Source organism: Madurella fahalii (assembly GCF_045866475.1).
Source record: "Madurella fahalii IFM 68171 DNA, scaffold_6, whole genome shotgun sequence".
Classification (NCBI taxonomy): Eukaryota; Fungi; Ascomycota; class Sordariomycetes; order Sordariales; genus Madurella; species Madurella fahalii.
In genome coordinates, this window is record NW_027263976.1 from 1,725,199 (window position 1) to 1,744,461 (window position 19,263).

General features: G+C 55.6%; 6 protein-coding genes across 6 annotated transcripts; 2 read left to right on the top strand and 4 right to left on the bottom strand.

Moving 5' to 3' along the window:
• Window positions 1-174: 174 nt before the first annotated feature.
• Window positions 175-3,203, bottom strand: CNH1 (Na+/H+ antiporter; the record flags this gene model as incomplete). Its single annotated transcript, XM_071065958.1, has 2 exons — window positions 175-1,053; window positions 1,113-3,203. The coding sequence occupies 2 exons, from the start codon at window positions 3,201-3,203 to the stop codon at window positions 175-177; spliced, it is 2,970 nt and encodes a 989-aa protein (XP_070922059.1).
• A 2,456-nt stretch (window positions 3,204-5,659) lies between these two features.
• On the bottom strand, window positions 5,660-7,159 carry MFIFM68171_10540 (uncharacterized protein; the record flags this gene model as incomplete). Its single annotated transcript, XM_071065959.1, has 1 exon — window positions 5,660-7,159. One exon carries the CDS (start codon window positions 7,157-7,159, stop codon window positions 5,660-5,662), a length of 1,500 nt encoding a protein of 499 aa, XP_070922060.1.
• A 1,847-nt stretch (window positions 7,160-9,006) lies between these two features.
• MFIFM68171_10541 (uncharacterized protein) lies at window positions 9,007-10,601 on the bottom strand (the record flags this gene model as incomplete). Its single annotated transcript, XM_071065960.1, has 3 exons — window positions 9,007-9,490; window positions 9,566-10,085; window positions 10,151-10,601. 3 exons carry the CDS (start codon window positions 10,599-10,601, stop codon window positions 9,007-9,009), a joined length of 1,455 nt encoding a protein of 484 aa, XP_070922061.1.
• Window positions 10,602-11,771: 1,170 nt separating this feature from the next.
• Window positions 11,772-13,287, top strand: MFIFM68171_10542 (uncharacterized protein; the record flags this gene model as incomplete). The annotated part of the gene is made up of 6 exons (XM_071065961.1): window positions 11,772-11,913; window positions 11,972-12,037; window positions 12,123-12,184; window positions 12,256-12,647; window positions 12,757-12,846; window positions 12,954-13,287. 6 exons carry the CDS (start codon window positions 11,772-11,774, stop codon window positions 13,285-13,287), a joined length of 1,086 nt encoding a protein of 361 aa, XP_070922062.1.
• Window positions 13,288-13,999: 712 nt separating this feature from the next.
• MFIFM68171_10543 (uncharacterized protein) lies at window positions 14,000-15,937 on the top strand (the record flags this gene model as incomplete). Its single annotated transcript, XM_071065962.1, has 5 exons — window positions 14,000-14,218; window positions 14,295-14,676; window positions 14,735-14,970; window positions 15,070-15,402; window positions 15,458-15,937. 5 exons carry the CDS (start codon window positions 14,000-14,002, stop codon window positions 15,935-15,937), a joined length of 1,650 nt encoding a protein of 549 aa, XP_070922063.1.
• Window positions 15,938-17,071: 1,134 nt separating this feature from the next.
• MFIFM68171_10544 (uncharacterized protein) lies at window positions 17,072-18,964 on the bottom strand (the record flags this gene model as incomplete). Its single annotated transcript, XM_071065963.1, has 2 exons — window positions 17,072-18,173; window positions 18,333-18,964. 2 exons carry the CDS (start codon window positions 18,962-18,964, stop codon window positions 17,072-17,074), a joined length of 1,734 nt encoding a protein of 577 aa, XP_070922064.1.
• Between the last annotated feature and the right edge of the window lie 299 nt (window positions 18,965-19,263).

Consider the following 19,263-nt stretch of genomic DNA (forward strand, 5'->3'; position numbering starts at 1 on the left):
GTCGTGGTCGCTCTACGGTATGCCTCATGATAGCACATCTATCTGACGCCGCCCCGTCCTCCGCTATGAATGCATTACGACACATGACCTCCTCCATTACACTGCTCCCGAAACGACCAGAATTACCCCAACTCTGAACTCCCGCTAGCCAAACAACCTGCTTGTTAATCAAAGTTATCTCCTCTCCCTATCGGGCGCGTCCGCAAATCGAATGGCCCGCTTGGATGGCGGCACTCTAGGCGTGTCGTCATCATCGCTATCCTCTTCTGAGGCGGGTGAGGCCATGCCGAGCGCAGCCTCCCTTCGGCGGCGTTCGGCGGCCGTCTCGCCCGCCTCGCCCACTTCTTCGCTGGATTTGCCGACACCCTTCAGAACCGCCAGTCTACGTCTGCGCTCCACTTCTGTCTCCATCTCTACCCCCGCCCCCGCTCCTGCCTCTCCTTCCGCCTCCGCCTCCGTCTCCGCCTCCACCCCCGTCTCTAACGCTGTTGACTGTCTTCGAGAAGGCGGCCTAGAGGACGACGACGACGACGACGCCCCGCCTGCCTCACCTGCCTCACCTGCTTGTGTAGCTGGTTGGCCCTGGCTCGAACCAACAACGAGGGCATGATCCTTCCGGCTGATCGTTGTCTGGGCCAAGGGCCGGCTCGGCTGTGGTTGCGGATCCTGCTTCGCGAGCGTCTTGACGGTTTGCGAGGCGCTGGACTTGTCAATGATGTCGCGCCTAGTCGTCTTGTCCAACTTCTGCATTTCCATGATGAAATCCTCCTTGGTCATCCGCTTTCCGACGCCGCCAATGGTGAAGCGGATATGCTTATCGTCTTCCTCCTCTTGTTCGCCCGCGGCGCTCTTCTTCCTTGGTTTGGGTCCCGCGGACTCGCCGCCCTGGCCCTCCGTCGATGGCCCGGCAGCTGCGCCTGGCTTGTCGGCAGCCCTGGAAAATAAACCCATTCCCATGTACTTCAAACCTTGGCTCACAGGATCAGGTTCACTCTTCCGCGCCGGTAAGTCATACTTCTTGACGACATCACCGTCTTCGTTTTCCACAATGATCTGCGCACTGCGTTAGTTCGGCTCCGGGCAACAGAGAATCGGGACGGGCAAAGACATACCGTATTGCCGAATTGGTAGGCCCGGGCCGGCTCACCCTTCCTCTGCGACTTGTCCTTGCCCTTTCTCTTTGCCATTTCCCCTTCGCACCAATCCATGACCCTCCTCTTCAGAGCGTCGTAGTTCCAGCCAGAGGGCCCAGCTTCCGATTTGAGCTTCGATGCAAGATCCTTGGTTTGTTCAGAAAGGCTCCCGCTGTTGGACGGGACGACTGCCAGCACATCGCCGTCTCGGTTTTCGACGATGATATGATCGCCCTCGTCGTAAACCTCGATAGGGCCCGTAGTCTCCGTAACCTCTCGGGCTGGAGTTGCGGGCGACTCGGCGGAGGCAGATTTCGCGGAGGCCTCCTCGGACGAGGACTGATCGGGTTCTAGGTTCGTCCCTGGCTGGTCAGTGCTACTCGGCGGCTGTGTGGGCGACAGCGGGCCGGTCTGGCTACGGCGTTGGGGGAAGATGGCCGATTGGCTGATGGGCCCTCCAGGGCCAATGCCGTCATCCCACTTCTTCTTCCGTCGTCGAGCCGCCAATGATGAACTTCGACTTCCCTGTCGGGTATTGTCGTCGTCCTTCACGCGCCGCAGGAAATGTCCAGGGATGCCGACAGGCGGCAGAGTCCCGGGGGGAAACTCGGGCATCTTGAGCTCCTCGGCTTCCGTGTCAGACATTGCCCTGGCTTGAGAGCGCGATTGCGACGAAATGCGTGGCAGACGGTTCATCCAACTCGGCCCATCCTCAGTGGCCTGCGTGTAGGACATGGTGATGGTAAGAGTGTTGATATGTTTACCCAGCGTGAACACGGCAATCGAAGAGCCGTGGACAAGGATTGAAGCGACAACCATGAAGGCTACAATAGGCCAGACTAGCACGATCAGCGTGTAGTTCTCGGAACCCTCGGGCGGAAGCTCCGCTGCGGGAACCGGGTGTCCGGTTTCCAACTCGGCCCGCGCCAGCATGGCAACGAAAATGGCACCGACACCAATGGGGCCGAAATGACCAGCAAAGAGGGCCTCGCGCCAGGTTTTTACGTCGGGGATGAAGGGCTTCAGAGCCATCATGATGGGGATCCGGCGGAAGAGGATGACGAAGATGGCGAGAACGACCAATCTCCAGGCGTACAGACCCAGACGGTGGTCGTTGAAGGCCTCCCACGGGATAATGGTACCAAAATAGACAAAGTACGCTAGGTTGAGCAGCAGGTCAATCACGTTGGAGACGTGAGACTCCTCGGTCTTCTGCGTAAACCAGCCATCGTTGGAGAAGCCGACGCCGGCAGCGAATCCCACCAAGAGATCGTCCACGGCAAGGATGCTGCCGGATCCGGCACAGAAGAGGGCTAGGACGAAGTAGAAGACCAGGAAGCTCTCGCGATCGATCAGGTCGTGCTCCTCGGCGTACTTGATGCCGTGTCGGGCGAGGTAGCCGATTATGAAGCCAAAGACGGCACCGAAGACGCACTCGTACAGCACCGTGTATACGATCCAGTGGAACGAGACGTCCCTGGCATTCTGCCTGTCCAGGATGAGATACAGCGACAGGTAGATAAAGGGGAACGCCATGCCGTCGTTGCAGCCCGACTCTGCCGAGAGCAGGTCGCGCAGATGCTTCGGCACCCGCTTGGCAAACTTGCCCTTGCCGACGACCGACGAGGCGAGGACTGGGTCTGTAGCCGTGACGCAGGCGGCCACCACCAGGCTCTCGAGCCAGTTCAGGGGCTCGACCATCCACCAGATAAACAGGCTTGTGATCAGCCAGCCGAACGTCATGACGGGGACGAGCAGGAAGGCGACGGATTTCCAGTGCTTTTCCATGTAATACTTGGGCAGTTCAACTCCGACGGCGAAGCACTGCACGACCAGGACGAGGCGCGAGAACTCAATGGTGACAATGTCGACGCTGCCCCATTCTTCCGGGTTGATGAGGTTGGCGGCATGGGGCCCGAATATCACACCGCAGAGTGTGGCTACAGTGGCCTCGCCAATGTACATGCGCTCCTTGATGACGGACGAGCATAGCATGAACAGGGAGGTGAACCCTCCCAAGATGATGTAGACCAGGTGTGGTGAGGTGATGGAGAGATGATCCCAAGCCATGGCTTATCGTTTGGGGAGGCGGGGAGGGTACCGGAGGGGGGGGGGGGGGGAGGTTGCCGGCTGGCGGAGCCGGCAATGCGCCCTGTCTAGGCGAGTGGCTCGGGGTCGGGTCGTGATTGGTGCTCTCAGCCAGGAATTCTGGAGATGTATGACGACGTCACCAGAGAGGGGAAACACTCAATCCTCACCGACCAAACGCCCGTTGCCCAGTGTCGCTCTCGTTGTTTGTCCCCTGGATCGGATCTGGACACGGGACAGAAATCGATACATAAAGGAAGCGCGCCTACGCGCCGGTGCAGTCGTGTGTCAGCAAAAAAAAAAAAAAAAAAAAAAAAAAACTGCGCGCAGACCCGGCACAGGCCTGATCTCGGGTTCCAGTCCGATTGGGCCAGCAAGGCAGGTGGAAAAAGCTTTTTCAGTCGTGCCCCGGCCTCGGACCTGGGCAAGGTTTGGTACTGTACCAAGTGAACCGGAGAGAACCTGCAGTCCAAAATTTTGGCCAAAGGACGGGAATGGGCGGGAAAACAACAGGCGGAGGACCGGGAGTCGCCTGCAGCGACGACCAACAAGAGGGGGGAGAGCGACGCGAACTTCCCGAGCGGTCTCCGGAACTGTGTGGGAACGACAATGATACGAACAGGACCGCCATTGTCGGGGAGAAGCGGTATCCAGGAACAATCTTATAAGCAAGAGCCCGGAGTACAGCCCGTGAAGCTGCCTCCGTTCTTTTTCCTCCCACTGTTCCCGCCTTGCCGCACGGACTTGGCAGCAAGCAAGTGGCGGCGATGCGGTCATGGTGGGTCGAATGGTCTGCTATGAAAGAAGCTAACGATAACTTAGCGCTCAAGCCACCCGGGCCTGCTTCTCGTTCCGACTCGTAACCCTTAACCTATTTAACTATTTGGAAGCCTTCCAAAGCGTCGCGATGTGCAACCACCAGCTTACACACGGTCGTACTTCTTCTCCAGCTCTGTATCCGCTCGATTCGCGCCAGCCCTTTCCGCTCAGGCCGGATGCTCTGCGGTACGATCAGCAACGGCGTTGGAAGCAGTCTTCCCAAGGTATGCTGTCATTGACTCGATGTCTCACGCTTGGCGCATGGCGGAGCTTTTTGAGCCTGTTCAGCTCCCGCCTTCATTCGGTGGGTGCGCCCGCGGCTTTCGGGGAAAGGGGATTTGTCTTTTGGTTACACTCCGGACAGTCCGACCACGGTTGGCCTCATGAGGCGGACACATCAACATAGACGGTCCAAGATGGTCAAGCAATGGCCTGTGTGTTGTCGGAAGCTCAGCTGCTGCCAAGACGCGCCGAGACATTGCCCAGCGAATGCTTTGGTGCATCCCAATGCTTAGCTAGACTTAGCTCTCTCCACCCAGAAAAACAAGCTATTCTGCACAATGAGCCGAGGATGGTCTCGACCATTCGGGCTGCAGCTCAGCAGAATGCCCATAAACTGATTATGCCGTATCGATGCTACACTCAACGACACGGCCCCGCGGAGCACAAGCGGATGTTAGGGGGAAAACCGTGGATTGTCTCGGCACCACCTCACTCTTTGTACAACACTTTGTGCGCCAAGGATACAGAATCCAGCCGATGTGGGGGACCAGCGCCAGGTTGCAAACAGATCCCGGCAAAAACTGATCACATGTTCCACAATTGGGTTTGTTAGTGTATGGAAAAGCAACTGGGACCCAAACTTCAACGAGAGAGGTGACAGCACAACGATCGTACAGTAACCCGGGCCCGCGGTGCGAGCCGGGGCCGCAACTCCGCCAACGCTCCGCGGTCGGCCTAACGACTCTTCGCAAGCGTTAGTCGTATCGTAGCTTTCGCTCCGTATCCTCGTAACTACCGGGGACACACCGCGCTGCAAGTTCCCAGACCCGGGCTGGGCCGAGGGTGTCCTGTCCTTCCTTCACATTGTCGGAGAGGCCGGATTGGTTCTTGTATTTAGTATCCTCCTTGTTCGCAAACAAACTCGTTTGCAGGCCACGTAGCCCCTCTCGCGATCGGTTGTTGTCTTTGTAACTACCCTCAGGTAGTTGCGTCGATCATCGATTGTTCCGGCGACGGCCGGTCGATTGGACCGCGGCCCCGTCGCTGTTGAGCGGGAGCGGTGAGTACCTATTTTTTGGGTCGTCCCACAAAATCCTCACTTCGTGATACTCACAAAACGACTGTTCCAGCCATCACTCGGCTGCGCGTGACTACGCGACGTTGCAGCCCCCAGGACCCGGAAGAGCAGGTCACAAAGGGCGTATCCCCGATCATCGATGTTTGCTTACCAAGAGGGATACTAATTAGTAGGAATTATGCCAAGGTCATTTTCAGATAATTCCACTTCTTCTTCTCTGATACTAAACTTGCTACATTGAGCTAAGCTCGCTATAGAACGAATGTTCATTCTCACTAGGTAGGTATGTGTGCCTGCTACTAACCCAAGTATTCAATCATTATCGGCAGCTTCGCCCCATCATCTTGGGAATTAATACATCCTCGTTATACCGCCACAGATACCCACTATAATGTGTATGGAACGCCGCTCCGCTGTAGAACATGGTCCCTCCCAGACCGCCCTGCAGCGCGACCAACTTCTTGTAGAAGCCCGCCCTGATTGCCTCAGGCTTGGCCTGCATCATGAACGGCGAGTGCGAGTCAAAAATCAGCCACTCGGGCTCCGTGACAGGCACGTTCTGAGCCGCCTGCAGCGTCTGCACCTCCCGGATGGCATAGGCCTGGATCTGCGCGTCGGGCAGGGTGGACGTGTCGGCGCCGACCTTGATCCACCACACGTCGTCGACCACACCCACCGCGGCCACATCGTACAGCGCTGGCAGCACCGGGAGGTGGAAGGGCGTGCCGGATGCCGCGTTCCGGTAGGCTACTGTTTGGTTCAGCCCCACGCCCTTGACCAGGCCCGTCCAGTAGCCTGTGGCGCCATTGAACTGGGAGAAGACGGCGTGCTCCTCGGCGGTCAGGTCCCATCCATCGAGGTTTGCAAGAGTGGGCGGGATGGTCAGGACGATCTGGCCGCAGGAGAGCAACCTGACACCACCGGGCGTGGAGACGAGGAGCTCAGGACGGCCTGACGCTGCGTTTTGGCGGTTGGCGGAGATGACGGTGGACTCGAACAGGATATTTTGAGCTCCTAGGTACTCCGTGGCCCGGGTGTACAGCAATGAGTTGTTCCCCTGAGCTTGCGTGAGGTACCCTTCGCTGAGGGCGACAACGTCGCCGAGGTTAAAGTACTTGATTACGTACAGGGTCGACAGCTGCAGTAGGCTTCCTAAGCCCTGGGCAATTCTGAAGACGATGGGGATTGCGGCCGTGAGGTTGTACTTGGTCATAAAGTCCCCAAAAGGCATGATGAGGTCCTCCGGCACCGGATCGGGAAGAGCCTGGAAACCATCCAAGATGTAGGCATATTTGGCAATGACGGCCGCCAACCCAGCCAGGGCCTCCCCGATGGCGACACCATCCTGCCCGATGGTAGTTTCAGATCCGTCCCGCAAGTCGGTGAATGAGGGGATTGTCTGGTACAGGGGGGCCGGAACCGAGAGGTTGGCAGGTTGTCCTGGCACGTTGAGCGTCACAGTAGAAGTGTTGACCAGTGACACGTTGAATTTGTCGAAGAAGCGCAGGACAGCAGGGAGCGGCTGGAATACGACGACGCCAACGTCGATGGGAATGTTCGTGCCTGGGTCTATGTAGGTGAGGGTATTACCTCCAAGGCGGTCCTTGCGTTCAACCACCACCACCGTCTTGTTCAGGTCCAGCAGTGAGACGGCAGCATGCACACCACTGGCCCCTCCTCCGATGACGCACACGTCCCTCTGGACCACTTCGCCATACTCTCCCTCGTAGTTGTCGATAACGGATGCGTATTGGTAGGGCGATGACGCTGCATGCACGACGCAGCCCAGCCTGGCTAACAGAAGCAAGATGGGAAACATTTTTCTTGATCGAAGCTTCGGAGATACCCAATTACCTCAATAGGACTCGTAAATGGATGGTACAAAGCGACAGGTAGAGAACGATGGAGCGGCGCTTAGGCACGGGTCACGGGATAACGGTAAGAGAACATCATCACCTTTCATATTATTTAGAATATTGAATCTTGGCCTTACAGTTACTACGTAGTATCTCGTCTCCGCACACATGCAGCTCCCCGGGCCCGGAGTGGAAAGCGGCGCCACCGCCTCGGGCTCGTCTCGCAATTATTGCGGAGCATTGAAGTAGCACGGGTATTGGTGATGGACTGCACCAAGATGCGTCTGTGGTTGTATCTGTACAGAACCTGCCACGGATTCCCATTTACAAGACTGGGCAGCCGAACTCTCCACCCCACCACCCAACCTCTCTGCAGGCTCGCGGCGCTACACTGGTCTAGCGGAATGGTTCGAAGGATGCCTGATATTACTGCTCCGTGCGGCAAAGCGACCCACAAAGGTACGTGTACCCTAACTTGCCGCGGGGTACTTGTGTTCCATAGTATAGTTGATCGGAGATCTATCTCATCAAGCCCTGCAGTGGTATTGCAACCTTAATAAGCGGGCCCCGGGCCTTACATCTACGCTGCGCGGTTTTCACATGCAGAGACAGGGATTGTTACTGATCGCGCATGGGAGATGAGTCAGATTTTGGCCAAGTCCAGTGCAGTGAGCATGATTCGTGTGTCTCACTGAACCGGCACTTGGATGCCTTGACGGTAGCCATGTTTATTAGCGAGTAATTATAGTAGGTTAATACCTTAGGTAAGTTGTTTGGCGCGTGGTCATCGGCCCTCGGGGTCCTTCAACACATCCCTGATCTCATCGAGAGGCAAGGCGGTTTTACCTATGCTCGCGCCTTGGCCCCCATCCTCCACTGCTATGTACTGTACATCGGCAGGCTGACAAAACTACGCGCTGTCGGAGGATAGGGCTCAACCTGCCGGACCTCCCATGGTAACGTGGGGAATCTCGGATCGTCTGAACATGATACCTCAATGTGTGCCTCGGTTACTTTGCTTCGAGACTGTCGCCACCGCTTGCAGCTTTACCAGTCTCTGTTTCAACGCCAGGCTACCAATCACCGGCTACACGGGTTCCGGATTCAAATGTTGGATTATCAATCATTTTCAACTATACCTTTGAAGCACCAAATAATACACCAGCCAGATGCACAGCGAGACACTACAATGCAACATCTTGATCCCCTCCATTCCGAGGGTTGGTAGAGGTCGAGAGCGATGTTCGTCAGCGTGATAGGGATTTCCTTGCGGGTGTAGTCGGTCGTGGGGAACTTGAGAGATGTGAGCTGCTCAATCATTGACTTGAGCGAGCTGTCCCTGTTTATGATCACTTGGCTAGCAGTAGCAATCAATTCGATTCCAGAACACTCACTCGCCGTCATAAATAAACTACTAATGAATTATGCGGATTTCCAAAGTCACCCTTAATCTTTGTAAAGGTGCTGAAGGCCAGGTTCTACCCCGCCTGAAATCCACCCGACATCTAGGTTACCATGAGTCCAGTGCTACTTACCTTAGCTAAGGTGCTCAGGTGATTATTTTGAACATCCTGTACTCGTTGCCTGCCTGTATTATGGAAGGGGGTTGCAATGTCAGTATCCCTGAGCTTAACCAGTCCATTAAGCTGATAGGCTTCGAAGGCAAACGATTCATGTTCATCTATACGGAGAGATCTACGAGAAACATCCAAGATCATTACGGGTCGTTAATCACGGAAGAATTCTCTATGCGCGTAAACATCCGCGTCGCATCTCCCCTCTCCCGCTTCCCGGTTTGGTTTTTGCCAGTCTAGTCGAACAGCTTGAACCCGCCCGGGACTCCCTTCTGGAACAGTCCGATGGGATCGTACTTCTTGCTCGCCGCCTGCAACTTCGCCTTGTTTGCAGGCCCGTACGAGTTGATCACATCCTGCCCAGTAAAGGCGTAGTTCATGTAGATGTACGGAATAATCGTGCCTTTGGCCGTCGCGTCCGCCCGCATCTCCGCCAGTGCGCTCTCCATGAAGGAGATCACGGCAGCGTCGTCGGCCCTGTCTGTCCAGTACGAGAGAAGCAGAACCGAGACGATGGGGCCGTCCGCGGCGTGCAGGCCTAACACGTTGCCTCCGGCGGCATCCGACTTGGCCAGAAGCGAGACGGGGAAGGGCTGCAAGGTGAGTGAGAACGTGGCACCGGCGACGCCATAGACGGGCGGAAGGGCGGCCTTGTAGATTTCGCTGATGGCCTGCAGGGTGGCTACGTCGGCCTTGACTGCCATGTTGATGTATGCAGCCCTAGGTAGAGAGAGAGACAGGGTTGATTAGACCGAGCCAACGATGAGCTCCCGGGATACGCGAATGTGCTCGTACCTGACTTGGGACTGGCCGGCTGAGGTTTGCTCCGACGCCGCGGCCGCGACAGACTTCAACGCCATAGAGTTGAGTGCGTCGACCTGCGGGGTTATATTCGTAAAGGGCTCAAGGATGGGGGGGTTCTCGACAGCCTCAGTGTAGTACGGCTGGTTCAAGCACATGATGGGGACACCGAACGCAGCGGCCATGGCGGCCGAGTAGCCGATGCTGATCATCAAGTGCGTCAAGTCCGTCGCATTGGGCTTGGTAAGCTCGGTGACCAGAGCCTCGATCTGGCCAGGGAAGCTGTCTCCAAAGTAGAAGACGTTACCGCCCCACAGTAGTCCTTGCTCGAAGGTCCGGAAGTCGAAGCGCGTGATGATACCGAGGTTGTTACCGCCGCCGCGGAGGGCGACCCAGAGGTCGGCATTCTCGTTGGCGTTGGCGTTGACGACCTTGCCGGAGCTGAGAACGACTTGGAAGTTGACGACGTTGTCGCAGATGAAGCCTTGGCTGCTGGAGAAGAAAGACAGACCGCCTGCAGAGGCCTAGTTAGAGAGGATTCTGAGGGGCGTGTCAAGACTGGCACAGTGACGGACGAACCTGCCAGTGCCAACCCTCCGACACCACCTGCTGCGCTTCGGCTGCCGGTCACGCTGAGACCCAGGGGATCCAGCGTTTCATAGACTGCGCCCCAGCGCACGCCGGCTCCGAGCTGGACAACGGAATTGTTGTTCGTGAGGGTGATGCTGTTGAGCAGGGCCAGGTCCAAGGTAATGCCATCGTCAATATTGGCGCAACCGGGGAGAGGTTGCTGCCCAGCGCCACGGATGGCGAAGGGGATATGCTCGGCAAAGGGCTTGATGACTTTTACGAAGGTGACGACCTCTGCGACGCTGGCGGGCTGGAAGATGAGCAGAGGCTTGAGGTCGCTCTCCAAGCCGGACAGGTACCCGTTATTCACCGTTTCATACCCTGCGCTACCTCTCACATAGAGGTTGCCGGCGGGGATAGACGCCCGCAAGGCTTGGATCATGCTATTGGCCGACACCATGGTGCTCTCAGGGAAGGCGAATGAGATGGTTGATGGCTCTGATGGTGATTCGCACGAGGAGCGCTCAATATTAACACGGGGCTCTAGGGTGCGGCGACGCCAATGCATGTCACCCTGAGTCGTTGGTAAGCGGCAACGCGGGGGGCTGGAACGAGTAGCTCTTACGCCAAACCCTTTAGTCACCGAAGCCAATCCAATAGTGTGGAACTTTTCACTTGGTGAGGCCCCCAAAGGACAACGCAGCCGGCTCAATAGTATGTTGTGCTACATCATCCTACATGCGCTCCAAGCAACCGGTTGATGATTGGAACTAAGCAATGGGATGGGATGCGATGCGGTGGGATGCGATGCGATGCCATGCGATGCAATACTACCTCTGATCTACTGGCTAGTTCTCCGCCATGTCATGCAGACCAGTACCGATTTTTCCCGACCAACAAGGGTGACATGTTAGCACCCAGACCCAGAGGCGGGACAGTACGTGGTGGGGCCTGCATTCACACACGGTCCCAACATGCTTCCAAGCCTCGACCACCTTGTTCATTGGCTCGCCCATCGCTGACACTTCACTTTCTGGGCACGGCCTGGAGGCAAACAGGCAAACTGCAGATGTAGGAAAAAGGCACGACGAGCTGCGCCGTGGCTAGACCGCTGTAGCCGAGGCGCTTAACTAAGATAACGAGCAGACGGGTCCGAGGAATTGAGGCATATTCCCCGCGGCGATGAAGTTTATCGAGGTGTGAGAGGGCGGCGTAGACTCCAAGCTGACAGAGAGGAAAAGACGGGTGGCTACACCTCAGCCAGCTTCGTAGAGGGGGGCTCGCCAGTCAGTCAGTTCAGTCAGTCACGATATGATGTCCCATTCCGTTCCTCCTATTCTGGCCATCCCGCTTCCTCCCCCCTCCACCCCCCATCCGAGTCCAGGAGTGTTTTGACTCTCGCCGCTCAACGCCGTCAGGGAGGCACAGCTGGACCTTTTGGTTTCATCGAACGTTGAGTTCAAGCGTGCTCTCGCCGACTCTTATCATCAGAAGTCGAAGCTTAAAATTCTTGCCTTGCTGCATGCACTCGACCTCATCCGAGACTCACGTCTAGAGTGACATATTCGGCGTGTAGCCTCGCGTAAACAGTTGCCGATCAGCGATCACGACTCTTCCCTTCAGCTTCACCATGAGTACTACAGCTTCTTCTAGTATGACTGCCGGCGGCTTCCTGGCCGCCGGGATAACCTTATCCGTTTTCACGGCCGGAATCGTCACGGTCCGTCTCGCGGCCAACTTTCACCAGACCAGGAAGCTCCAGCCCGATGACTGTAAGACCCGGCTCCCTGGGTTGAGGCCCTCGCACGGGCGCAGCTAATCGTGTTTTAGACCTCTCTGTCATTGCGGTTCTTTTCCTGGCTGCGAGTTTTGGACTCTTCTATGAGTTGGATCAGTGTTCGTCAGCCCCTTCCCGCCTTCTTCTTGCTAGGTACTCTCGGACCTGAGCGCAGCGAGGACTAATAGAACTCATAAACGCCAGTGCAAATCAGAGGTTTCGCGTCCGAGTTGGACCCAAGGCCAGCAATCCGTCGGATGGCCGTGGTAAGCAAAGCTTTCGTTTTGCCCCCTCCACCTTAAGAAGTACAACAAGCTAACATGTTCACAACAAACAGTATGCCGAAACTCAAATCTTCCTCTCCGGCCTCTCCACGTGGACGGCGAAACTCCCAGTGCTTGTGCTCCTGATACGCATATTCGGGATCTACCGCTGCATCCGCGTAGTATCCATCATCACCATCGTCGTCCTGGGTTTTGGCATCATTGCGGCTGACATCTACAACGCCGTCATCTGCAAGCCGCCCTCGCTCGACGACGACATGACCGTCTTCTTGAGCTACGTATCGCGATGCACCGATGCCAGTTCTTTGGCGGGTTATGTCATTGCCCCGCTTGGACTTGCGGCCGATGTCATCATCTTTATTCTGCCGATCCCGTTCATCCTCCAGCTGCAACTCTCGTTGGATAAGAAAATCGGTCTGGCGGTTGTGTTTTTGATCGGTATCATGTAAGTCACAGCTACGATACCATTCCGGAGGCTCTCATGGCTCCTTCAGGCTCGGTCTTATTTTCATTATCACTTCTTATTTAACACTAACACCTGTTTCTCCCTTCAGCGCTGTTGTCGGCTCCGCCATCTCCATGAAATACAAATTTGATGCCGCGTCGGGCAAGCCCACGGACATCGAGCTCGCAATGGTGCTAACGTAAGTCTCAGTCCGGCGACTACCTACCTACCTACATGAACTTAGCCCACCTCGTCCCCACCATATTAGAAATGCGATTATGGAAACTAACACCACTTTCCTTGCAGTCTTCTCGAGACCGCCATCGTCATCGCTGCCGGTTGCGTCCCCGCCGTGAAGGCCTTCTGGGCCGGTTTCATCGCGGAGTCCGGTTGGTACACGCGCCTCACGTCTCTGCTCTCTACTTCGAACCGCACCAGCAACCGTGGGCCCAGCAAGAAGTCTACAAAGCGGTCCCAGGGCTCGCGGCAGAAGGAGGGGAGCAGCACTGAAAATATCAACGAGTACTACAAGCTCGAGGACCAGCATTCTATGGGGAAGTGGGCGAATGTTAGTGCGCTGCCTCTCGACAGTTTACAAACTCAACATTCCGGGTACGCAAACGGAACGGCTCGTGTATAAGTAGTAAGTAGTAGCATGGTGGTTTTAAGAATCTAGAATCTGGAATTTAACGGCGTTGGCTCATTAATATTAATCGTGTGCTAAAGCGCCTGTGCCGTGTATTTGTACCATACCTTAGTTACCTCCTGCGATTAGTAGTAGGAATTGCGAAGCTTCCTTAATCCCTTTAAGGACGCTCTCTCGTAAGAATTGGCTTTGAAACCTTTCCTATTCCGAAAATGTTGGAGCGTCGTGGGACCCTGGCATGATCTTGGCAAATAGTGCTACTCCTCGCAACAAGGTGGCTGGTCGAGGACGTCTCAGTCTCCTCCTGTGAATCAACAATGGCGTGCCTCGCATTGTCCCGTCCCAATCCTTCGGTCCACATAGCTGGCACATCGGGCCAGGTACGAATGCCATCGTCAGAAGGTGCCGCTTGGCCGCACCGCATCGCCGCAGCACGCTGACCATGGTAGGGTAGCATTATGTGGTACGGCTCTAAGGACACCCACCCCCTCCCCCTCAAAAAGTCCACAAGACTTTGGTATCAACGGTACGACTATCGGGGACCATCGGGGGCTCGCTAACGCTCGCAAAGAACGCCACTCTCGGGGCAATGGCCGTATCGTGGGCAATTTCCGGGTCTCTGGTGGCCCCCGACTTCGATGGTCATCTTGAACTCTGTGGTTCTCACTCTCCAGCTGGGTCACCGCAAATCACACTGGTATCAAAGATGAAGAACACGCTTACCTTGGTCGAGCTTCAAGCCCTTGTGGCGCTGCCAGTCGTCGTCACGGTTTACATGCTGGCGAGACGATTTGTTACCACATCGCCAGACTGGAAGACCGGGAAGCCCACCGTTGGGACTCGGAAACAATGGTTCTCCTGGGAGCTGGCGACACTGCGCTCATTCAGCCTGTCTAAGAACTGGAGCTTCGAAGGATATGCAAAGGTAAGATATATTCTTCCACTATTCACTCTGGCCGCCTTCGAACTGACCGAGCTCCCCTGATATGGCAATACGGCAGTACGGTAAAGCCAACTCCCCGTTCATCATTCCCTGCGTCGAGCGCGGCCCGGTGGTCCTGGTCCCGCCAAAGCAGATAAAGAAGGTTTACGGACTTCCCGATAGTGTCCTTGATATGTGGTACACTTCGAACGACACCATCCAGTCTAAGTACACCATCTCGGACCGGAATATTGTTACACACCCATTCCAAATCAATGTCATCCGCAACCAAATGACACGGAACCTGGATGTCCTCACACCGGTCATTGCTGCAGAGCTGGAGTCAGCTTTTGAACGATGTTGGGGGAACGACGATGAGTGGAGGGAGTTCCGGATTTGGGATTCCTGCCTGAACTTGATCGCGGGGGCGTCCAATGCTGCATTCTGTGGTGCCCCTTTGTGTAAGTCGCTTGGCCTGTGGCTCTTCTTGTTGCTTCGACTAACGACGTGGAACTGTAGGCCAAGACGACGTGTTTCTGAAGAGTCTCCGAGACCATGGGATGATTACGTTTCTCGGCGCTCTCATGATCAGCGGAACACCACACCTCTTCAAGCCGATCACAGGAAAAATCATCGGCTGGGCTTGTGAGTGGATGTTTCATCGCACCAAGAGGCTGTGCATGCCATTCGTCAAGGAGAGGCTCGCCAATACGGCGAGAGCGAGAGAGGATCCCAGCTTCTGCTGGACAGCCCCTGTAAGTAAAAACGTCCGCCCCGACTTTCCGGTTCAACTACCAGTCTCCAGCGTTAGTACCGGCGGCAGGCGCACTGACACCTGGATGTGACACGTACAGAGAGATGGCTTGCAGTGGATCATCGAAGAAAGCTATGCGACTAAGGATCCGGCCCAGCTTGACCCCGTGCGAGTCGTCCGTCGTTTACTCTACGTAAACGACATCTCCCTGCACTCGACCAGTTTCACGGTGCAGAACCTCATCCCTGACATCTACAACTTCGATCAACGCGAGGCTCTTGTCGAGGCATTGCGGGAGGAATGCTCAGCCGTCCTGAAGGAGGCCGGGGGTGTTTGGTCCCGTGACGCGGTCCAGAAACTCAAGCTTGTAGACGCTACAATCCGGGAGTCGATGAGGTTGACGCCGTTTGCATCCATTGCTCTTCCCCGGACTGTGAGTGCTCCTTGGAAGTGCCGGGTCAGATCAGCGCTGACCATTCTTTTCTCAGGTCGTCGACCCCCACGGCATCTCCATGGACAGCCCCGACGGAAAGTTCCACGTCCCCTGCGGCACGGTGATCGCCACCCCGATCGACCCCATCCACCACGACGCCGCTATCTACCCCGATCCCAACCGCTTCAACCCCTTTCGGTTCGTACAACCGGGGCCGGCGCGCAGCATCCTCGCGGCCTTCAACCCCGGCGAGGACAACTTGGGTGAGGAACAAAAGACCCCCGACGGAGCCAAGGCCAAGTCCTCGGTTACACTGGATGATAAATTCCTCGGCTTCGGCTTCGGCAAGCACGCGTGTCCGGGGCGCTTCTTCGCTCTGAACGAGATGAAGATATTTGTGGCGCATATGGTACTGAACTATGATGTTGAGTGCCTGGGTAAGTGGCCCGAGTTGACCAATATGGTTTGGCTGAAGGTGCCGTACAATGAGGGCAGGGTGCGCGTGCGGAAAAGGCAGGTCGTGGGAACGAATTGAGGGCGGGATTTGCAAGACCCGCAAAGCACCAGGCTCAAGCAACGATAAAAATCCAGCTCGATAGGCAAGGTAAGGTATCTTATGCAGCCGAATTGAGTGTGCAACCAACGCAGGGACAAACCGTGTCGCAGAGTGGGTCATATAGCCTACAAATAGGTACCTTACATAGTCCAAATATTCCGAGGTTCCTTTTAACGGCGAGCCGGTTTCTACTACTACAAGTAATATTTTGCTGTAAGTCAGCGTACCCACATCTCGGACACCCCACATCTCGGACAGTCGGTCAGACCATATCCAAAACCAAAACCACACTCTATCAACTACCTTCTTTTTGCCCGGACTAATATACAGGAAACCACTGAACTACCACCACCACCACTACTTTTTGACCTACTCTCTTCATCTAGCCTATCTTCAATACAGCCAGCCTTAATTTAGGCTTGGCGTAGTTAGCTAATTGAAGCGAACCCAGAATTTGGCTCCACTTCAACCTTCTTTCTCTTGACCGGCCGGATATTCTCAATCTGGGCTTTTAGTATCACAGGCGTGATATAAGCAAGTGGTGCGCAGCGTTCAATTACGAAGTAATTGAACTGGCGGACCTTTTGGTGTATTGGCAGAGTGGTTTACTGAGCGTACTCTGTTACAAGTATAGAATTCCGAAGTGGGACTGGGTCTTATGTAAAGACCAGCTATCTTAAGGTAACCAAGAGTATCCTAAATATCTTACCCAGAATAGGCTATTGTAAGTAATTGACGAAGAAGTGGTTAAATTATAGTGTAATTTGGCCTATAATTGACTGTATTGTCGTAAATTGAATTAGGTAGGTTGAAATTGCAGTGTGTCTGACAGACTGTCCGAGATGTGGGGTGTCTGAGATGTGGGTACGCTGACTTATCGCGACGTTCTACTAATCACTGAACATGAATTGGGCATGCAACTAAATTGCCAACAACGAAATTGCCCAACTGCGTAGGCAAGTAAGTTTGCTAAAGAAGAAGAAAAATAATTTCCAAAAAAAAAAAAAAAATTTTTTTTAATGAAATAAAAAATAAATCAAAGAGCCCTGGCACAATAGTACTACAGGTATTAGAGATGGAGGCCCGGGGTGAACGGATCACGGCCAAACTCCTCTATATGCTTGTCGACCCAGCCTCTACTGCCGCGGGCGTATCATTCTTCTTCTTCTTTTCTCCCTTCCCGCCTTCTTGGAGACCGTATTCAGTCTCCAACTCGGTCGCCATGTCCAAGTGGTCCTCAATCGCCACCGAAAATGTGCCTAAGATGCTGAGGGCAAGCCCCCACCACCACACAGCATTCAGACTGGTGACGTAGACTTGAAGGATTTGTCTCCACACGGTAGGATCTACGGTGGGCGCAATGGCGTGGGCTTGACTGGCGAATGCGTAGGCCCCACCGTTGGCCAGCTGGCTCCGCAGGTCTGCAGCCGAGACGAGGGACAGGTTGTCGTCGAACACGCCGTTGAAGATGATGGACGGTATTGACACGCCCCAGACGAAGCCGAAGGTCTTGATAAAGGAAAACACGGCCGTGGCAGCCGCGACATCGGATTGTGGGAGGCCAACGAGAACCGCCGGGAGGATGGTTGATATTGACGGACCCAGCCCCATGACCATGATTAGCTGGTACCAAGCCCACGCGACCTTGGGCGTGTCGGACCGGAGCAGTGTGAACAGGCCGAAGCCAACAGCACTCAGAAAGAAGGCGGCAACGTGGATGGGCCGGTAGACGCCGAGACGGCTCATGGCGATGCCTCCCACGGCGGCGAAGAACAGAGTGCCGATGGCGAACGGCAGGAAGTACAGGCCCGAATCCATGACGGTGGTGCCGATAACGGCCTGGAAGTAGACCGGCAGGAAGAACCCAGCAGTCTGCAGCAGCACGGAGGACAAGAAGGTCAGGAGGTACGCGCCGGCCGACGTGCGGTTAGCGAAGAGCCGGGAGGGCACGCTAGGGTTGCCAGCGAGAAAGTGTTGGTGGAAGTGGAAGGATATCCAGCCGGCGGCGCCGAGGACGATGGGCAGGATGACGCGGAACGACGACCACGGGTGCACGACGCCGCCCGTCACCAGCCCGATGAGCAGGGAAATAATGCTTGGGATGAAGATGAGGTTGCCGACATAGTCCAGCGAAGAGATGCGAGATGCCGGGTCGCCGCGGTTGACGTGCATGAACAGCACGATGGTGAGGAGCGCGATACCGCAGATGGGAATGCTGCCGTGCGTAGGATACGTAGTATCATGTTAGTGACCAGCTGCGGAATCTCGAGAACCTCTCCAAGTTTAATCATGCAGCGGGGAGATGCTCTCGAAGAGAAGGGACGGGAGGCCGCGGCCTAGGTAGGTAGGTAGCTTGAGCAAAAGTTGCACTCACTTTAGGTAGAAAATCCATCGCCAGTTGTGCTGGCCGAGGGCACCGCCAAGCACCGGGCCCAGCGCTGCTGCGACACCCGCCCAGGCGTTGATGATGCTTAGCCATTGGCCCCGGTCGCGGAGCGGCACCAAGTCACAGACAATGATGTCGATGAGGACGTAAATGCCACCGGCGCCGATACCCTGGATCGTCCGGCCGGCGATGAGCATGGCGGGATTGGTGGCACCGCCAGCGATACCGCTGCCGACAGTGAAGAGCACAACACAGCCGACACTCGGCGTCTTCCGGCCCAGTATGTCAGCCAGTTGCCCGACAAGGGGCTGCACCGCGGACGCGGCAAAAACAAAACAGTTGGCGATCCACACGTAGACGGAGGAGCCGCCGACCTCGGCGGTGATGGTCGGCAGCGCAGTTCCAATGATCATAGCGTCCAGGGACGAGATGAACGCTAGGAGGCTTAGCGCCACGATGACCATCCAGAAGCGTGCGGGCTTTCGGCTCTTCTTGCGAGGAGCCCCATCCTCCGCCGGGGGCGGGCCGCCGGACACAGTCACAATTGTGCTTGTTGATGTTGTGCCTGCCGTCACGGCAGGTGGCTTTTCAGACGTGATTTTCTCGTCGGTGTCGGCCATCACTGGCAGCGATACTAGTACTAGGAAACGTTTGTAACGAATCTGCTGATCCAGTGATCCTCAGGAAAAAAAGGGGAAAAAGAAAAAGAAAAAAAGAGAAAAAAGAGAAAAAAAAGAAAAAAAAAACAAAGCAATGGCCAAGGATGGCCAAGGGTGTTGGATGTAGAGGAAAGGTTCAAATGCAGGGACTTTCCCTCTAAGCTCTGCTGTTGGGAGATGCCCTCGGACCCGGCTCTCGTCTGGTCGAGACCGCGCTTTCGGACCCCAAATGATGTAGAGCTACTTTCTTTTTTCCCCCC